The sequence below is a fragment of the Strongylocentrotus purpuratus genome, unplaced genomic scaffold (assembly GCF_000002235.5).
Source record: "Strongylocentrotus purpuratus isolate Spur 01 unplaced genomic scaffold, Spur_5.0 spur5_scaffold_20, whole genome shotgun sequence".
NCBI classification, from domain to species: Eukaryota; Metazoa; Echinodermata; class Echinoidea; order Camarodonta; family Strongylocentrotidae; genus Strongylocentrotus; species Strongylocentrotus purpuratus.
The window spans coordinates 39,188,289-39,208,009 of NW_022145606.1; the positions used below are offsets into that span (position 1 = coordinate 39,188,289).

At 36.8% G+C, this 19,721-nt stretch overlaps 1 protein-coding gene across 1 annotated transcript; it reads left to right on the plus strand.

Moving 5' to 3' along the window:
* Positions 1-7,766: 7,766 nt before the first annotated feature.
* LOC105436740 (steroidogenic acute regulatory protein, mitochondrial) lies at positions 7,767-17,029 on the plus strand. Its single transcript, XM_011662610.2, has 5 exons — positions 7,767-7,799; positions 8,594-8,696; positions 13,611-13,757; positions 15,255-15,423; positions 16,311-17,029. Exons 1-5 carry the CDS (start codon positions 7,769-7,771, stop codon positions 16,587-16,589), a joined length of 729 nt encoding a protein of 242 aa, XP_011660912.1. The 5' UTR covers positions 7,767-7,768; the 3' UTR covers positions 16,590-17,029.
* Positions 17,030-19,721: the final 2,692 nt, after the last annotated feature.

The window sequence follows — 19,721 nt, forward strand, 5'->3', positions numbered from 1 at the left end:
ACTATGAAAAGTTTTTAAAAAGATGATAAAAGGAGTTCAAAGAGAACTAGAGAAGACATAACTTCACTTTATACGCTGTGGCCTGCATGGGCATATAGGCACAATACATCAGGGGGTGTTTCATAAAGATCCTAAGTTGAACTTATCTCTAAGTTAGACTTAACAATATTATGGAAATCCAATTATCCAAGTAGGCCTATCTATGAAAATATTTTGTAAAAGTTATTTTAAAAGGCATTACATGTTGATTTAAATCGTTCATATTTTCTATTATCAGGAGATTTCATGTTCCTGATGTGGAATTTATGACAAGCCTAAAATACCTGATTCTTTGCTTTTAAATTTACTTTATTTTAAGGCTACATATGGCTCTCCATAGTTTTTAGGTCCAACTTAGAGTTAAGTTCGACTTAGGATCTTTGTGAAACACCCCTGTTTAGTAACAATTTGTTTAACTGATCTCAAGAAGCAGAATGAAATGTAGAAGTGATATTTATGGGAGCTTGCCAGCTTACTTAGAAAACGGATATCTTGCATTGAATTTACATGATACAGTCTAGCTCTCTATCCTCTCATCACCTGAGTAACATGAAGCGAGAAAGTACAGACGGGAACAACAAGAAAATTGAAAAAATTGGGTCACGGAAACATGAAATTGGAGCTGCCAAGTGTCTACAAAAGTGTTGCTTGGGTTGAAAAAGGGGAGGAAAGACTGCCATTCGTTTGAATTGAGGCTGAATTCATTGAAGGTAGTAGTAGTAGTGGTAGACTTCTAAAACCGGACATGTCTTAGCTTAAAACCTTCTTTAGTACTCTTGAGTCTTAGTACAATATCCCACATTTCATTTATTTTTTATATGTATTTCCACATTTGATTTTGTTTAACCATGCAAATACAAAGGAATACATCCTTTTCAAAACGAAGGAAAAGGCAAAAGGGGGTAAGGAGTAAAGATGAGAAATCAGTATACGGAAGGGACAAAACAAAAGCAAAGTTTCTTGTCAGGGTAAATCCCTCAAATATTAATATCACATTGTAAATATTGTGACCATCTCCCTCTCTCTCTCTCTCACACACATACACACACTTTCTATTTCTCTCTTCCTCTCGTCCTCTCTTGTCCCCACCTTTATCTATCTATCTGTCTCATGGCTATATCCTACCATTCCTTTTTCAATTTTGTATCATTAATCCTACCACGTCAAGCACAGACGGTCGAAACTGAAGTCTTTATTCACAAACATTTAAACCCTGTATCGCTCATGATTCATAGCTAATTGATGCCATAACATGCTGATATAATATGTTGATATACTAAGATGAGGAGGAGGAGGAGATAAAAAGAGAGGTAGAGAGAGAGAGAGAGAGATGCTTTCAGTGTTAAGGTCACGTGACTCACCTCCATGAGTCAGGTGGTCTCTTGTGCAATCTCTATTGGAATGATGCAATACGTACAATTTACTTATTTTTAGATTTGTATCATCGGGAGCACTAGAAATTATATAAATTTGGGTTTTCTATTTTGAAAATAGATCATTTTAATCGGCTAGGTTATGAATTAAAGAGCAGGTTTAAATCAATAATACTACTAATTATCATAACAATATTAATGATAATAATGATAAAGATAATAATATAAATGATGAACAATAATAATAATAATAACATCCTATAGATAAAGGAGACCCTCCTCATATATCACTTGGTTAGGAAGAATGTAATAGTTCAGACAAATTGGAAAAGCGAACCGTCAAATTCCCCATCCACTCCTCACAACCCACACAAAAACACCATTTCCTAACACTTGGTTTCCTTTTCGTCACCTCTGTACACGCTTGTTTGCCACTCTCGCAATTTTGTACAAAACAATAGGCTTTAAGTGAAGGAAACATTGCTTTGTGCAGCAGAATTACTCTGCCAAAAATGGGGTCTTCATTAACTCATTGGCAACCCTTTCAACATATGTTATAAGATATTATAAAATGATGATGACGTGGATCCTAATTATAAATGATTGGTTGAGAGCGTACATGTGACCAGGCATTTATTTTGCCTAACACATAATTTTGATAATGACCGATCATTATCAAATGCTAATGACCAGTCACTTGTAAAATCATGTTATAAAACATCATTTTACAAAACAACCAAACAAGTTCCCTCACTGCTGTGTATTATTTGTAGAATATTTTAGACTTGCTACTTCAACTTGCAACAGGGAAACAATCGTGTAGCCTTCTGTACAGATAAATACAATAACACACAGAAAGATTGTTATGTGTGGCACATAAATAATGAACCCTGAAATTGTGCCTGCTCAACGCAAACCCATTACTGCTCAGACCACATCATTCTAATCACTAAGCCACAATCGAATATGTTAATTATAATGCCTACTGGTTACGAGTCAGACTGGTGACGAATCGTGAGTAGCATGTTCATGGAACTCCTGCAGTATTAAACACATGTGCATTGAAATTTCATTAGCCACCGATTCCTTTTTATTTTAAGAAATGGTCACCAGTCCCCTCGCTGTGTTACATCTCCGTTACGTTAATAATAACTTTATTGTGCCAAATTGTCTGAGTCATGTCTGATAACAAATCCTCCATTGTTAATATCCATTGGTATACGATAAATTACATGTTGAGTTTGTCCTCCGATTCATAGTTCTCAGGTTACACCAGCAGAGCTTTTGAACAAATTGCCAGAATATATCTACAATTGTGACATTGTTGTCAACTTGAACACACATCTTAAAACATTTCTTTGGAGAAACAATATCCAGACTTAATTCAATGCCGACTGGAACTGGGTGGCTTACCATATTAAAACTCTAGGGAAAATGTCAATTCAGTAGTCATTGCAACATGAGCGAAATCCATGATTTTGTTTCAGAACTTGAGACAAAGTTACCGGATCCCTTTAAAATGTCAATTCAGTAGTCAATGGGTAAATTGATGACTTACGGAAGTATACCAAGCGTATCTCACTCTTCTCTATTCTTTTTCCCCCTTCTTTTTTATTCAGTTTCTCAATTACAGCACATTGGCGACATACTATACCTCTGATGCTGTAGAACGCATGAAACGCTTTACACGTGTACAATGTACATGCTGCTGTTTCATGAATATAGTTATACAGTGAAACCTGTGTGTAAAAACCACTCCAGGGTGACAAGAAAAGTGGTCTTTATAGGGAGACTGGGTGGTATTCTGGTAGTGCGTACTAAATTAGCGCGCACTAAGTTAGTCCACACTTTTTATGGAGTGCCTGTTGTCAACTCATTTATCCTGTACAGATTATTTTAATCCTTCAATGAAAAGTCTCCAAAAAATTAATTTTGCAATGAAATATAATATGAGTATGAACTGAATTTCCAAGAAGTCTTTGGTAGATTATCTTTGTCATGAATATTGAAGGAGGAAGATAAAACCTAGCATTCCATAGAAGTGTGAACTAAAATTCTTGTTTAGTCTGGACTTAGTCCCGGCTTAACTTATGAGAATACCACCCATGGTCTTTAAATACAGGTTACTTTAATACAGGTCTCTATGAGAAAAGATCGTCAAGGGAAACAGTGTGGTCTTTATAGACAGGTTGTCTTTATTTACAAGTGGTCACTAAAGTAATTTTCGCTAGTATGCACCCTACATGAACACGTTATAATCAGCACTAAGAAGAAATATCATCATTTAATGGTTAATGAAGCAATCACACGGTCGTCGTTTCCCGGTGTGAATACATGTAGGCGGGTGTTGGTTGACCCGAGAACTGATGTGTGAGTCACTATGCATCACATAGGTAACGCACTGCGTGGGCGGTGTTTTACTATCTTAGGAAGATGAGTCGACGTGGTCTTGTGGATATGTTTCTGGAATAACCTATGAAGCATTAGAAACGGGGTTCGAATCCCATCCAGGGCCCTTATCTTTGTGATTCCCTGTGTATCACATAGCTAGCACACTGTGTTGGCGATGTTTTACTATCTAAGCAAGATGAGGTGGCGTGGTATAGTGGATACGATTCTGGAATAAGCTAGGAAGTATTAGGTACGGGGTTCGAATCCCTTCCAGGGCACTTTTTTATGTGATTCACTATGCATCACATAGCTAACACACTGCGTGGGCGGCGTTTTACTATCAAGAAAGATGAGTTACCGCGGTTTATTTGGATGCTTCAATTGATTAGCGTATGAAGAATTAACTTACCGAATTACTCTCCAGACAGTAATACTGTTTTATACGGTGTATACCTATTCACGATGAAACATCACCTTTCATACATATAATTCATCAACAGCAGAGGCTTCATGTATTTCTCATACATATCAGGTTGTCTTATAGGCCTATATTATATTAAGTGCTCACCTCAACGTAGTACATGTATTTCTTTTTTAAATAACCTTTGAAGTTTCTAATCGCACAAATGATCAAGTACGCTCATATTTATCATAACCACCTGTCAAATATCGTAAGCGCATTTAATAGCGAGCTATCAGTTATATCTACATAGTATCACTTTCACTTTTAGTAGGCAACTATCTAATCTGTCATGTCAGTTTAGAGCCAGAAGGGCGTTTAAACCATAGGAGGTAACGACCTACTAGCTCTGAACAGACGGTAATTATGATCATATTCTTATATACCGAATGCAAACGATTTCCTGTATCGCGACCGCAATCTCAACGCGGCAATGAAGCATCTTCTTTATATGCAACCCATCATAACCGTTGCATAATTAACTGGCCATTATATGTCTTTGTTAATGCATTTGCACAGAATTCGACTCTCTTCTTTTCTCTCTCTCTATCGTGTCACTTGTCCTTCAGTTATCGATTTGAATATCGATGGATGTAGCTCCAAACAGGGTTGATTAACTCCGGTAATTTAGGTTGCAGAGTGATATTGATATCATAAATTTGATCAATAAAATTGCAGTATCCTTACAGATTTTGCGACGTTGCAGTTACGGATGTGTTGATATTCTTTCTCCTTCTTCTTCTTCTTCTTCTTCTTCTTCTTCTTCTTCTTCTTCTTCATCTTCATCCTTTTTTCTTCTTTAAGAGAGGTATGGGGTAGGATGGGAAGGGAGAGGGGGAAATTATATATGTTATTTTGTTATATTGTTATAGAAAGAATAAGAAAGAAAGGATGCAGGGACAGAAAGAGCAGGGAAAAAAGAGGAGGCTAGTAAAGTCACAGATACAAATAAAATAATTGACAGCAAAATAAACAGAGAGAGAGAGATGGTGGGGTGCTGGGGAAGAGGGTGTGGGGTTGCGACAAGGAGTTAGTACACTGTCGTTAAAATGATGTATGAACATCATTGACAGAACATATACATTTTAACATTACTGAGGAATGGATATTATTATCAGTGGCAACGCGACGATACTGTGGCAGGAGGGGGTGGCTTTTAACAGGAAAATATGCATTATGCTCGTTAAAAAGATTATAATCTGAGTTACATAGACATTCATGAGAGCATAGATACATTACCGAAGAGCCGGATATTATTATCAGTAGCAGGATACGATGGGAGGAGGGGAAGAAAGAGAGGGTGGAGAGGGGTGGGGGCTTGTTACAGAGAAAAACTCCATTGTGTTCGTTAAAAAGAATACGATCTTGGTTATGAATATGAACATTAATAACAGGACAGATACATTACAAAGGAACCGGATATGAGGCAGGAAAACATACCCCCGGAATCGTATCATTATAGAGATAAAAAGCCAATAGAGCGTCCAATAGTAAATGGAGGGAGTAAAGCAGGGTCGAAATTGATCCGTGCTTCAACCGGACCTGGGCGCTCATATAAAGATCCTGTTATAAGACCTGTAAATCATATTAAATGAGACAATGCTGTAGGGAATTCTCATAAATCGCAAGACGTTATGTGACATGGCCGATGTTTGACGATATACGGATAGTCTAATCGCTGAGCTTTGTAGGATATGAAGAGGATTAAAGGGAGAGACGATGGAGGGGGGAGGGAGAAAGACGGGGTGAGGCGGAAATGAAGCGAAATACACATGTGAGGGTTAAAGGAGAAGGAACAGTGAGATAGAGAGATGGGAAACCAGAGGAGAAGGAGACAGATAGACAAGAGAGAAAGACAGTGATGAGAAAACGAGAAGAGAGGGGATGGAAAGAGAGAGGTAAAAATAAGGGAAAACGGGGGAAAAACAGTAAAAATACTATTTTATCAGGATACCAAGTTTACAAAAGAAACTAGAAAAAAAACTTCAGTTTTAACGTCAATAAAAAGCCAGCAGTACAATAATGCGAATGATGAACTAATTTAATGGGAGAAATCATCATTACGCCGCAAGATTTCGCAACGCTGGTTTAGAAATGAGCGAAACTCCCAGCAATGATTCCAAGATGCAGACATCTTATTGCAAGCGCATTGAATGTGCTTAATGCATGGCGCACATTTCATTTACATACACACTTAACTTTCCAACCACACAAATATACACACGCATTACCTAAATACAAGGTGGCGGAAAATGGGTGCGTGCGGCGCGCAGCATGTGTCTGGAATCTTGCACGTGGTCATTCTATACACTTGTTGTTAATGTACCAATGTGTGTTATTTATGTATATTAGTATACATACATGTACGAATTCTTCATTCTTTAAAAGAATACGTAAGAAATACTCTACCAAATTTTGTGAACACTATTATACATATGTCATACGTTTATACGAGAATAGTGTATACATTAAAAAAGACAGAAACCGTATTTTGTATTATAAATACCTTTAAAAGAATCAGCCTTTATCTTCCAAATCCCTCTTTTCCACAGTAAGTTACTTATTTTTGTCGGATTTGTTAGACTCTATGCACCATAACAGTCAATCATGAATCTTAGTGAGAACTTTGTCTCATAAAGCCATCATAGGCTTTTATTTGAGTACTATTTTTTAATCTTATATAAATTTTAAAGTGAAACATGTTTTAGTACATTGGCCATGACATTAATTGCTCTGTATTTTGACTGTTTTGTTGTATGAATTTTATTTGCTTTGATTTTTCTTCTTATAAAAACTATTGATTGATAGTTTCCAGACAGTTTCTTTCACAATGCAATCGCACGACCAGGGACCGGTTTCACAGAGCTTATTTTCACGTTTCAAATGACAAAAATAAGTGACATATCTGCTGATAACCAATCAGAAGCAAGGATTTCAGTAGCTTATCACAAAAACTGTCATTTTTCACTGATGACAAGTTTTGTGAAACGGGGCCCAGAACTCAACGTTATCCTTGATTATAACGTTTCACTCTATCACGATGCATGCATATAACCATTTTTTTCGGAATAACACAAAATAAATTAACTCTATCGCATGAATCATAGGTTGTTTGTCATTCGTTTCGCTTTGTTAATTATCTAGTTGAGCAATTTTATGATAAATCGTGACAAGTTGCATTGGGTCAGTGGTTATTAATAACCGTCTGGTATACGGTTTAGATTGCTTTATAATCAATGTTTAATCCCTCAAATATTGTGTATTGATTAACGTTTTTATCTCTCTCTCTCTCTCTCTCCTTCTCTCTTTCCCTTCATCTTCTCTCTCTTTCGCTGTATGCGGCGATCTATATATCTATATTTCTTTCTTTATCTCTCTACTCTACCTATCTATCTATCTTCCTATATATCTCTTACTCTATCTGTCTATCTATTTTTCTTTCTTTATCTCTCTACTCTGTGTATCGATCTATCCTACTATCTATCTATCAATGCCACAGGCCTCAATGGACTTCACCGGCATCCCAGTGGACAAAGGTACGTGATTTCTTCTGTTATTATTATTTATTTATTAATCATCAGATTTGTGTGAAAACATGTGTTGAACAAATAAGATATTCAAAATTATATTGTTACTATATATCTCTAGCCAGGACGGGATCTAGGGAGTAAAAAAAGTGTCGTGTTTAGGTTTTGCCCCCTTTTTTTCGTTCTTCTTTTTTCCGAAATTTGATATAATATTACAATAATTAACAATGACAAAAATGATATTGTTATCATAATGTTAAGCAAAATTATATAACGGATTGCAAATCACGCTAAAATCAATATTATAGATTTTGTATAACTAACACAATTCGTTTTTCGGTTACCACACTATCAAACATTGGTTGTTATCTAGGGGATCTGCATTGGTGAGGAAAAAAAACGTATACAAGCGGAAATATCTCCAGAACTCGTTGCTTTGTAGTGGTTATTTCAGTTCGTCTGCAAAGAGTAAATTTGCTATGAATAATCGATTTTCTATTAGCGAGTTCGTAGAAAAGTGCATGAAACCGCAGACGATTGTTAGCCTGATTTATCTCCTAACCTAACTTTTTTCCTAACTGAATTTAACAAGACATTGCATATAACACATATAATTATAATCTCATGACTAAAGTCATGTTAATATGTAAAGGTTATTCCCAAAATGCTTTCGCTGCTTTAGGCCAGCTGAGTTTTAAAAAGATATATAAAGTACACATATTCAATGATGCTCAATATCTATTACTTACGTCTCACAGATTCCCTTTAAATTACATTTGTCTTATTTTCTATTTTGTCTGCAGTGCTTGAATTCTTCACCGATCCCGAACAGAGGCGGAAGTGGAACAAGAAGTCGCCAACATTCGAGGTTTTGGAAGAGAAGGAAGACTTCAAAGTCGTCTACACGTAAGTGACCACCACCCCCCCCCCTGCCCCTTCCCTGTCCCCCATCCCATTTCCAGCCCCTTCCTCAACCTCCTTTCGGTGTTTACAGGCTGCAGTTGTTTGTTAATAAAAGAATATTGTTATTCTTATTATGTTTACTAAGGATTACGGTTATTTGTATAATTTATGATATTATAATTCCATCATCATCATTATTATCATGTTTATCAATGTTATTGTTCTTATTATCGTCATCATTATCAACATCAGTGTCGTTATTATTATAATTAATATTATTATTTTTCAATAGTTTATTACTTAATTCTTTATTCATTTATTAAATGCGAATCGGTATTTAAAAAGGGTGTGGAATCAATATGTTGCCAATTTAATGATCTTCATATTTGTATTAAATCATCAAAGAACGTCTGACGTCGAACCCCCTAGTTGCTACACAAAACTGAATACACTATGTGCAGAATCTTTTTTTAATAATGCATGCGGTATTATTCCATCGGGGTATGACTCAAAAGTGATTGAATCAAACCACAGAAGAAAGGAAATTGTCCTGAGTAGGTTAATACACTGAAAGAGAATGAACATTTATTGTGGTCTGTAACCGTAGATTCGCTCTATAGATCTCATTTTTGAAAGTTTACCGCATACACGCGTATGATTATACGGCATCGAGTCGTGGAAGAAATGTAACAAGATATCATAAAGGCAAGGCCATGTGAAAATTGTTTTTAGCCATTTTACTTTAACGATTGTTCTGCCATAAACCGCGAAAATACATCGGCTTTCATTGGAAAGGGAGGAGAAAGGGAGAGAGAGTGGATGTACAGCCAGTGTTCGGATTAATTAAAGATAAAGTTGAGTTTTTGGGGCCCCGTCTAATAAACAGATTAATCGCAACTTATGTGCAATATGTATCAATCGCATTAAGCTTAATATACATAAGAGATAGGGACTGCAAACTTGTGATTGATAAGAGGGCTTGCGATTGATTCGGATCAATCGCAGCTCTTTATGAGACGGGGCCATGGCCATGTCATTTCATTGTTAAAGAAATACTCTTTGAAGGTATTGGGAAACGTTGGTTATGTAGTACATGAGTATAATGGTAAGGCATGAATTCGCATTACCAGGTCTCTCGGAGAGGGCCTAAATTCGTCGGTCCTCTGGTTGCTTACTAACAAGCATTTATGCTGTCTTGACAGTCAGCTAAAACCACCCCTACACACAAATAGTGCTGTGAGAATTTAGAATCGTTGAACTGTTGAGAAATTGTCTCCTTGCCGAAATTCACATGCACAAGCTGAAGCACTGCACACATAAATGAATATGTCGAACTACTACACACATTGGTAGTAAGTTTCGTGTCATATTCCGAATAGCAATACATTTAAAGTGCAATCCTTTGTAAAGGGATTTTTTTTTCATACTCTGTATAAATTATTTATTTCCACAATGTCATACAAATTATGAGAAAGCTCAATAATTATTGTTGTCCTTTTACAACTCAGTATTATCTTTAGGACTTGGAATCATTAACATGTTCTGAAATTTACCCCGGCTGATTTGCAGAGAGAAATGCAACAGAGGGACTAGGCCTCGCACCCCCTCCCCCTACACACACACACACACATGGGAAACTCTGGCCCAAATCTAAAGCTATTTCTTGTCATATTTAAAACATGAGGACATCTTAATAGTAATCGTTTCCTGGGGACCTTTTTGAAATCTTGATGCTCATCCACTACTAGCATGAAACGTATGGGAAAACTCACACATATTTTTTTCAACTTTATGAACTTAGCCTTCTCTTTAAGGCTGCAATATCGTACTTGCGGTCATTCACGAATGTTCCCAGTGCACCCGTACTCCGCCCCTGCAAGAATGGCGGCTCATTACACGCAAACAACTCGTTCCATCCACCAAGCATGCAGGGGCGGGGTTTGATCTCCCGTGCTGGTCCGAGTGTTCATATTTGACAGGGCGTGCATTAAAAATATATTAAAATGGCGGGACAGACTCTTTTCTTTTCACTGTGAGTTCAAGGTTCGCATTCCACCGGGGTCGGTTGCAGATTCCTTAAGAAACGAAAGTCGGTTAGGGCTGGCAATATTGATGGAATTTGATACAAGCCTGTGGATGTGATTTCCCCGTTCTTTTGTATGGTGAATGTTTAGAAAACAAACAGGATAAGAAGTGCCATTGTGCGCCATTTTAGCAGCTGGCGCGTAGTCTTATAGGTCAGACAGTTATCTGTAGGTTACAATAGACCTGGACCCTGTTTCATAAAACTTGGTTTAATAGCAAGTTACAAGCTACTGTTATAAGCTACTGAAACCATGGCATCTGATTGGCTGAGAGCAAATTTGTCATAGAAATTTAGCATTTGTTATAGATAAAAGGTTTTATGAAACGGTCCCCAGTGGAGTGTTTCACAAAGACTAAGATCGACTTAAAGTTGGACTTAAATATGACAGGCCGTTCATGCCACTAGTTGCTCTCACCATTATGTTATTTAGATGTTATATTTATTTTCAATAATTAATTATCCAAAAAAGTAAATTCTGTAGATTTGGGACCATGATTTGCACGTCCCATCAGAGACCAATGCCAGTGAAATGGTGAGAGCAAAACAGTGGCATGAATGGCCTGCCATAGTTAGGTCCAACTTGAAGTCAATCTTAGTTTTTGTTAACCCTCTCCCCCCCCCCCCTGGTTACTAAAAATACTAATGTATTTCAAAGTATGCATGATTCTCTGTAGAACCTCTGGTTATGAACTATGAAATATACCTGCAATACATACTGGCATCTCTTTAGATAGAATCCGCTTTGCATACACTAGCTCTTGCTATGTCTGGCAACCCTCTGGCAATCCTTTCAGTTGACAACGGAATCATTTATTCAAGAAGTTGCATACAATTAGTAAACGTATATATAGCATCAATCGGACTCAGTAATTGTTATATGTTAATAGACCATTTTCGTAGGGTAATCAAATTTAATACACAAATTGCTTAATTCGTTACAAATTATTTAATTCACTTGTTTCGAATGCCTGTATTTCAATAATCAGAAAACGTATAGCATACATTAATGGTTGCTTTGGTAAGATAAATATTATGACTTGCCTTACCTATCAACGCTTTATATACATAATTCGCATTCTGAATATTGAAATACCATTATTCGTAACAAGTGAACTCAAGGATTTATAACTAGGCATTTAACAAAGATTTGTGCATCAAATTTGATAACATAACGAAAATGACATATTGCTGAGTGTTAACTTGACACTTAACGTTTTATTATTTAGATACATTCAAGAGCTGAAACATATGTGTGTCTACAGTTTGACTATTTCCGTATTTACATGCGCATAGAAAAAAAACCTTACGAAGCGTACTTAGTTATACATGCAGATGTATCATATTCCAGAGAGCATACTATTTATTTAGCTTAAATGGCCTCTTAAAGATATTAACAGTCACTCCTTGATACAGTGTATAAATATGTTTGACAGGTCTAAGAAGGAAACAAAAGATCATATTCATTTTATTGATTTCGTATATAATTGGCGAGGAAACATCAGTCTGACAAATCAGGAAGAATTGTTTTAATTATATTACCAATCTATTGACTACGTGTCATGTACGAAGAGGCGTTTGACTGCTATTGCATTTTCTAGCATTGTGCGGTTCCACCCCCCCCCCCAAACCCCTCCGCCTTTTTCGGAGTTACCGAAGAAAATTAAATCATATTTTATTGCCAAAGCTTAGATCTACTAGAGGAACATGACCTAATCCCACCCCTTTCCCCTTTATCAATATCTTTTAAACGAATATATATTTTGTTTGGTTTCTAAATTGTATATGTATTAGATACGCCTATACTAGGGTTGCAAACGCTATTGAATCCCAATTAGACGCCCATACCTTGGTTATTTCAGGCATTAAATTATGGTTGGTAATTGACACAATTTACAGTGGTTTATTCATCTTTCCATAACGTAACGTCATACAGATGAATGAAATGTAAGTACCTACAGAGCAAACATTATTGATTTAGGCATGTTTTTGTTTGATTTATTCGAACCACTCAATCGTCATTCATAGTATAATACGGATAAATCACTATAGAGACAGTTTCCTTGATTTTTAAAAACATTGACCAAGTACTTCAAGTGTTTTTCTGTCAAAAACCTGAACCATTTCAAGGACAAAATCTGAGGGCGATTGTCTATTTTAGTTGTGACGATTCTGAAGTGTATTATTTGTGAAGCACTCGAACCCATCCTGTCTCCCACGTAACTCCGCTTGCGTTTGAAAACAACATACTTGGCCACTGTCCAAGCTGAACATATTTAATTTGACGTTGTGTTTACGATAAGACGCTCTTTTCATTGTCATTAAATTATTAGAGCCTTTTAGATTTACACGTCGACATAGTGGACTGCTAAGTGTGACGTCCTTTTAAGGCAATGGCGGTGCCTTAAAAGGAAGTCACATTGCATTAAAAGGACGTCCTCTATGTCGACGTGCAAATCTAAAAGTCCCTACTAATCAATTAACCGAGGGGGCACTCGCCCCCCCCCCCCCCCATCCTCACTCTCAGTTTACCCAAATGTTTATTTTTTGTCTGCGAATTCTCGATTTCTTCTCGAGTTTACTTTTTGTTTCATTTGTTGACGCTGCAAATACACTAAGCAATAGTTGATTGTAGCACTGTTTAGCTTCCACCGTTTAATTATTTTTTTAAATATTTGTTGCAAGGGTAATTTTTGTAGGTAACGTGTCCGAGCTTCAAAGAAAACATTGCTATTCCATAGTAGATGTATTTCTCATAAGTGTTTGATTCTTTCACTAATGCTAATTGATATTTGCTGATGTATAAGTCTTTCATCTTAATGGTCACCTTGCAGAGTATTCAAGATGCCAACCGCCTGCGATGATCGTGATGTTGTCCAATGCTGCGTAGTAAGATCAGATGAAGAACCCATCCGCCATACCATCCTCTACAAGAGCTGCAATCACCCGAGCAAACCACCCACCAGCAAGGGACACATAAGGTTTGTAATGGTAGATATAAGAAATTCATTATCACAATATGAACCACCACCTAACAATATAGACACATAAGGTTTGTAGTGGTAGATACAAGACTTTCATTATCACAATATGAACCACGACCTAACAACATGGATACATAAGGTTTGTAATGGTAGATATAAGACACTAAATACACAATATTAACACCAACCTAACAATATAGACACATAAGGTTTGTAGTGGTTGATATAAGACACTAAATATCATAGTATGAATAATCACCTAACAAAATAGATTAATAAGGTTTGTAGTGGAAGATATAATAAAGACATTAAACATCACAATGTTAACAACCACATTAAACACAATGGACACATAAGTTTGGTAGTGGTATATATATATATATATATATGACATTAAATATCTCATTACCTAATGGACACAAAAGATTTGTATTGGTAAACATAAGGTAGTACTATAATGTTTGTCATGGTAGACGTAGCTTTTGTCAGGAAGACATAACGTTTAACCCTTAGACATAACAGAGTATCAGCTAATGACGTAAAAGCACTCTGCAACACCATCCTTAACAAATATCTCTATCATCTGATCAAACCCCCAACAGCTGAGGAGTGATGACATAAGGCTTGAATAAGAAACATGATATTTGTAATGATTGCCATTTATAAGGTCTGTCTTTTACACCACATATATAACCATCAAACAACGTAAAAGTACAAAAATACCATCAAATTTCACGAACAAATCACCCAACAACAAATAGCAAGTGATATTTGTAATCGGATTTGTAATAGTAAACATAGGGCTTCTCTGATAGCCGTAAAACGTCATAGAGCAAAAACAAAACACATAAGATTTGTATTTGTACACAAAGTTTCAACTTACGCATTCAAGATAGCATCAGGAAACGATGTAAATACAATACTGAATCACCAGAGAAAACCATCAATTAAAATACGGGACACGTACATTTTTAACTGGATATATAATTATAAAATGCGTGTGGGAGTGTCATAATATAAGCAAAAAAAGTAACAAAGAAACAACAAAGGAAACATTTTAAAGGGATTGGGTATCTTTGTCTCAGATTCTAAACAAAATTCTGGAGTTAGCTCATGCTACAATCATAATTATAAACCTTTAAGTCACTCAGTCACTATTACGATATTTATGATTGGAATACGAAATTTCAAAAACTGTTATCCCAACAGTTTTTATAACACTGCAGTCTATTCTTGGGGGAAATGAGTATGGTAAAACCGGTCACTTAAACATTTTTACTTTTTTGATGCACTTCATGATCATTTTGGAGTGCACCTTTTTTCAGGGCTTCAATATTACACCACATCACAGACACATGATAACAAGTAGGGCCATGCATATCAGATTTAACATTGTTAAACGATGCCTTTAAGGTTTGTAATCGTAACAAATATCAACTTGTAAAATATGGAATACTAATTAGCCTGCCTCTCACATGATGCTTGTCTTTGCAGGGCTGATGTCGGTGTAATGGGCATTGTGATCAGACCTAAGGAGGGCGATGAGGTCGCGACCCACGTGACCTGGGTAGGTCAGGTCAATCTCAAAGGATGGATGCCCAAGATGATGGTCAACAAGGTCACGGTCGGCTACCCAGTATCGCTTTATGACGACATCAACACGGTAAAGTTTATGAAAATAGCGAGCAGGGACCTGTTGCATAAGACTTACCATTAATGGTGCCTACCATGGTAACATTGCTCAACAGCCAATCAAAATCAAGTATTCCATGGAAGTTACCATTGATTGCTAAGTTAGTGACAACTTTTATGCAACGGGGCCCTGACGATATTTCGCACTTGTTTTCTCCAGATCCATCTTGTTCTTTCTCTTTCTGTGTAGCTCTCTACTGCTTATTCCCACCCCATCTCTCTCTCTCTCTCTCTCTACCCATCTATCTTAATCTCCCTCTCTCTTCGTTTGTTGCTCATACCCATAACCTTCTTTTGTGGTGACTTTGTCTGGTGCTGGAACCCTCAACTACCACAAAGTTTGAGTGTAGGCTATATTTTGCATACATGATTGTAACAAAAGTCGCCTGTGGCAGACCACTGTTTGCTCTATTCATTTACCGAAGCAGGCAAAAAGTTCAAGACAAACTTGTGTTTTGAGGTTTTAGATTGGATTGAAAAAGATTTTTTGATTAAAGCAATTGAGAAAGGTTGACCAGGTAGCAAATAAATATTGATATATAATGTGAGGTTTTGGAATCATCTAAATTATACGACATTTGTCAAGTTTTCCTAAAGATAGTGGGCCGCGCGGAGAAATTGGACTATACAACATGTGGCAAATAAACGCTGTCCACACCCTTAGCTGTTCCTTGCCATATCTTGAATACGAGGGCATGTGAACAGCAATCCTTTTCAGGGGAAAACTTTTGTACGATACCCTTCGACACTAACATGATATAGAATGACAAATCTCACAAATTCGTTTTTCACATTTCCCGGAACTTCTTTTTAATGGTTTCCATCCAATATTCTCACCAATTCACTTTCTCCCCACAGTACTGGAAGAAGTTGACGGGGCAGGATAAGAAGGAGAAGAAGGACGGCAAGGCAGAAGGAGAAGAGGAGAACAAAGAAGAGGAAGGAGAAGCCAAGCCCGACGAGGAGGTACCTGCCGAGAACGGGGAAGCCGAACCGGAAAAGGCCGAGGAGAAGGCCGAGGAGAAAGCCGAAGAGACGAACGCCGAAGAAAAGAAGGAGGAAGCGGCATCAGAGGACAAACCCGCCTCAGATGAGAAACCCGCCGAAGAGGGCGCTGCCACTGAAACAGCAGAATAGGATTTCTTCAAGCAAGAAGGGAAAATGATTAGAGAGAGAGAAAGAGAAAGTTTTATCAAATTGGACATTTTTTCAAACACATACCCGATGTTTGATTTGTTTGCTTGGAGAGCGTTACTTGTTTATTGATGATATTTAAATGATGCGTTCTTACTTTTAACGTATATAGTTCTCTATCACCGCTGTATGATGTAGTTAAGTTACGTTTCCCACAAGTAGATAAGTGGCAAGAGAGAATTACATGTTTCTTGATGTGAACGCAGATTTCTCATGTTCGTCGTGTGTAAACGCACACTTCGTCACCCCTCCCTTTGTTACGTCAATACAGGGGGTTAATTCTTGATTCTTTTGTCCATTGCACACTGGGCGTCATTTCGTTTGCGTCAGTCGAACCTGCAATGGCAATTAGCTCATACGCCAGGAACTAAACGCAACGTTTGCGCTGTTCACTTTCCATGCACATGCTGTAAGCTAGCGCCCTCACACGGTGCGTCAAAAACCACGGTAATCGCTGACGCAACCTTGCGTCATCAAAGAGACAACTCGTGTGCATCGGGCGTTAGACTCGTAATAGACGAATATATTGATTTTGACACGATCATGAAGCAAATTGCCTAAACTACGCTAATGACAAATGGAAAGAGAATAATGCCATACCATTTTGCTGTTTGTGAATGGGAAATCGTCAGATCTTTCTGTAGATAATACAAATTATAAAAAAATTGGTTGTTGATAAAGTTTGCCTGGCTTTAATTCTTTTCTTCCAATTTTCTGTGAGTTATTACAACAAAGACTAGGCCTATACCCATTTTCCTAAGTAGGATACTAAACATAAAACACAAAAAGGAGAAATAGATAGCTTTACAAAGGTTTTCATAGACTTGTTATAAACGTGGAGAAAAAAAGCATTAGTCAGAATGTTTGGAGTTTTTACAGTGAGATTATTCTGCTAGAAAGTGATCGTTTTTGTAATTTTTTTTTTCATTAACGACAGGAATGGTGCCTTGTGTTTGGTTTACAATGGTAAGGGTAAAACCAAAATGTGTTTCTTCATTTTACGGCTTCCGGTGTACATATTCTTTTATTCACTTTTTTTAATCTTCTTTTTGTTTGACAAATATATTCAAACATATAAACATTGAAATTAGGAGGTTTAGGGAGAATATACGTATGATATCGAACGTAATATTAAGTAGTCGTGGTATTTTCTAGCATACTAAGCAAAGAGAATTGTTAATAACTGTTAAGATTGTCATAATGTTAGACTAAACGTCATTTTTACCAAGCAGAAGTCTGTTAATTGATGTACATTTACCACATAAATCATATTTATGACACCCAGTATAGGCCTACTTATCATTATAATTACACCCTACTACTTTTTCAAGTAACATCACGACTGGTGCTAAAATATACGTTTAGATTTTTATGACATTATAACAAGAGAATATAACCAGAGTCTCCCCACAAATAGCAGACACCCCCCGCTTATTAGCAAAGAAGGACATCTTTTCGATATTTTTTAATGAAACGGCGATATCATTGTTTTCGAGCCATTTTTGTGAGGGAAAAAATCGTAGTTCAATCAGCCAGAAACAACCTTCTAACCTGAGCAATGTTATTCTATCATTCTCCAAAAAAAGAGATTCTCCTTGATTTTGCCTTACAAACATGACATTATCGGGACAAACATGGCGCCAAATTTATTTCTATTTTCTACGAACTATATAAGCTATATCAAACATAAGTAGCAAGCATAATATATAAAATCCTACTGTGTACACAAATTTGGTAATTCGTTCTGCATATTGAGAACGAAACATCTGCAAAAGATAGCATTTTGCATGTACAAACTATGTGAAGTACTACAAATCATTTGGGCTAGTAATAACGTAAAGTTAACCATCCTATGAAAGCAAAGCCATGATGAGGCATGTATTGGGTTGATTAATGGTATCCTGTATAGGGACCACTTTTTTAATGAACGACAACAGCATTCTCAGTGTTACTCAAGACGACCGTCGTACATTCCGTTCCAAATGTGAGCAAAAATCAGAAATTGTCAACAAAATTGTCATCAGATGATCAGACCTAATATTACTATAATTATAGAATGTTATTCTAATACGCATTAGGTGGTCAGAACATAGAGAAAGACAGAAGAAGAAAACCAAACTGCTATGCATATGAAAGTACCATGTTGCCACGCAAGTTGCTTCCGTTGTTTTAAGCGTCTCATATTGTGTTTTATGTTTATATTTTACTTTTTATACCTATCACCGTACTTCCGTCTTCGATTTCATTTTTATTTCCGTTTTTTATTTTTTTATTTCATAACCGTATTAATGACCAAAGCTTGCCATAACGAGGGTCTAAAGAGTACTGAAGTGCTAACGCCATGTTCGCGCAATTTGTCGTCGATGAATGGTTCCAAACAACAGAGCCTGCGCATGAGGTTCACTGCGAAATCATCCAAGCAACGGACTGGAGCAAGGCAAATTCAGTGTTTGGTGATCGCCGCCACGTTGTTCAGCGCAAAATTGTTTGGACCCAGCATGCAACCTTGACAGCTTGGCTATTATGACGTCACACTTTGGTACTCTCTATCGTTTAGGAATAGCGATGTAACATTCAACACGGCCTCAAGTGTTAAGTTCCGTTACGATTAGAATTCGCATTCGGTATATAAACATTACTCGTTGTTAAAACGGTGTATGTTAAAAGTGCTTTATGTTTTGTGTAAGGGCATATTCTTCTGTGGATATTCTTACATGTAGTTTGTATTTTGCTTTTTTTTGCATGCAACCTGATTGATATGTGTATATACCTTCACCCGACTTATCGCTTATTTATACCGAACGGATATGAATAATGTAACTACTAACTTTAATGTCATTTGAATGTGAGTGAGCTCGTGATGGATCATGGGTAATGTGAATGGGCATTTGAGTGTGAACGTGGGCGAGAGAGGGCTGGAGGAAAGTATTATTTAATATTGTATTGGTATAAATGTTAGATAATGTATAATTTTTCTAAAGGGTCTAAGGTTAGAAATGTCTTTGTAGCGGTTTAACAGCTGTCGAGTTAACTGATGACCAAGTAATTAATTCAAAGTTCAGCAATTGCATGTAT

Excerpts from the sequence above, each read along its gene's own strand:
- LOC105436740 (XM_011662610.2), top strand. The coding sequence starts at position 7,769 with ATGGACTTCACCGGCATCCCAGTGGACAAAG. Across the intron at positions 7,800-8,593 it reads CGGCATCCCAGTGGACAAAG|TGCTTGAATTCTTCACCGAT; the intron begins GTACGTGATTTC and ends TTTTGTCTGCAG. Across the intron at positions 15,424-16,310 it reads TTTATGACGACATCAACACG|TACTGGAAGAAGTTGACGGG; the intron begins GTAAAGTTTATG and ends TTCTCCCCACAG.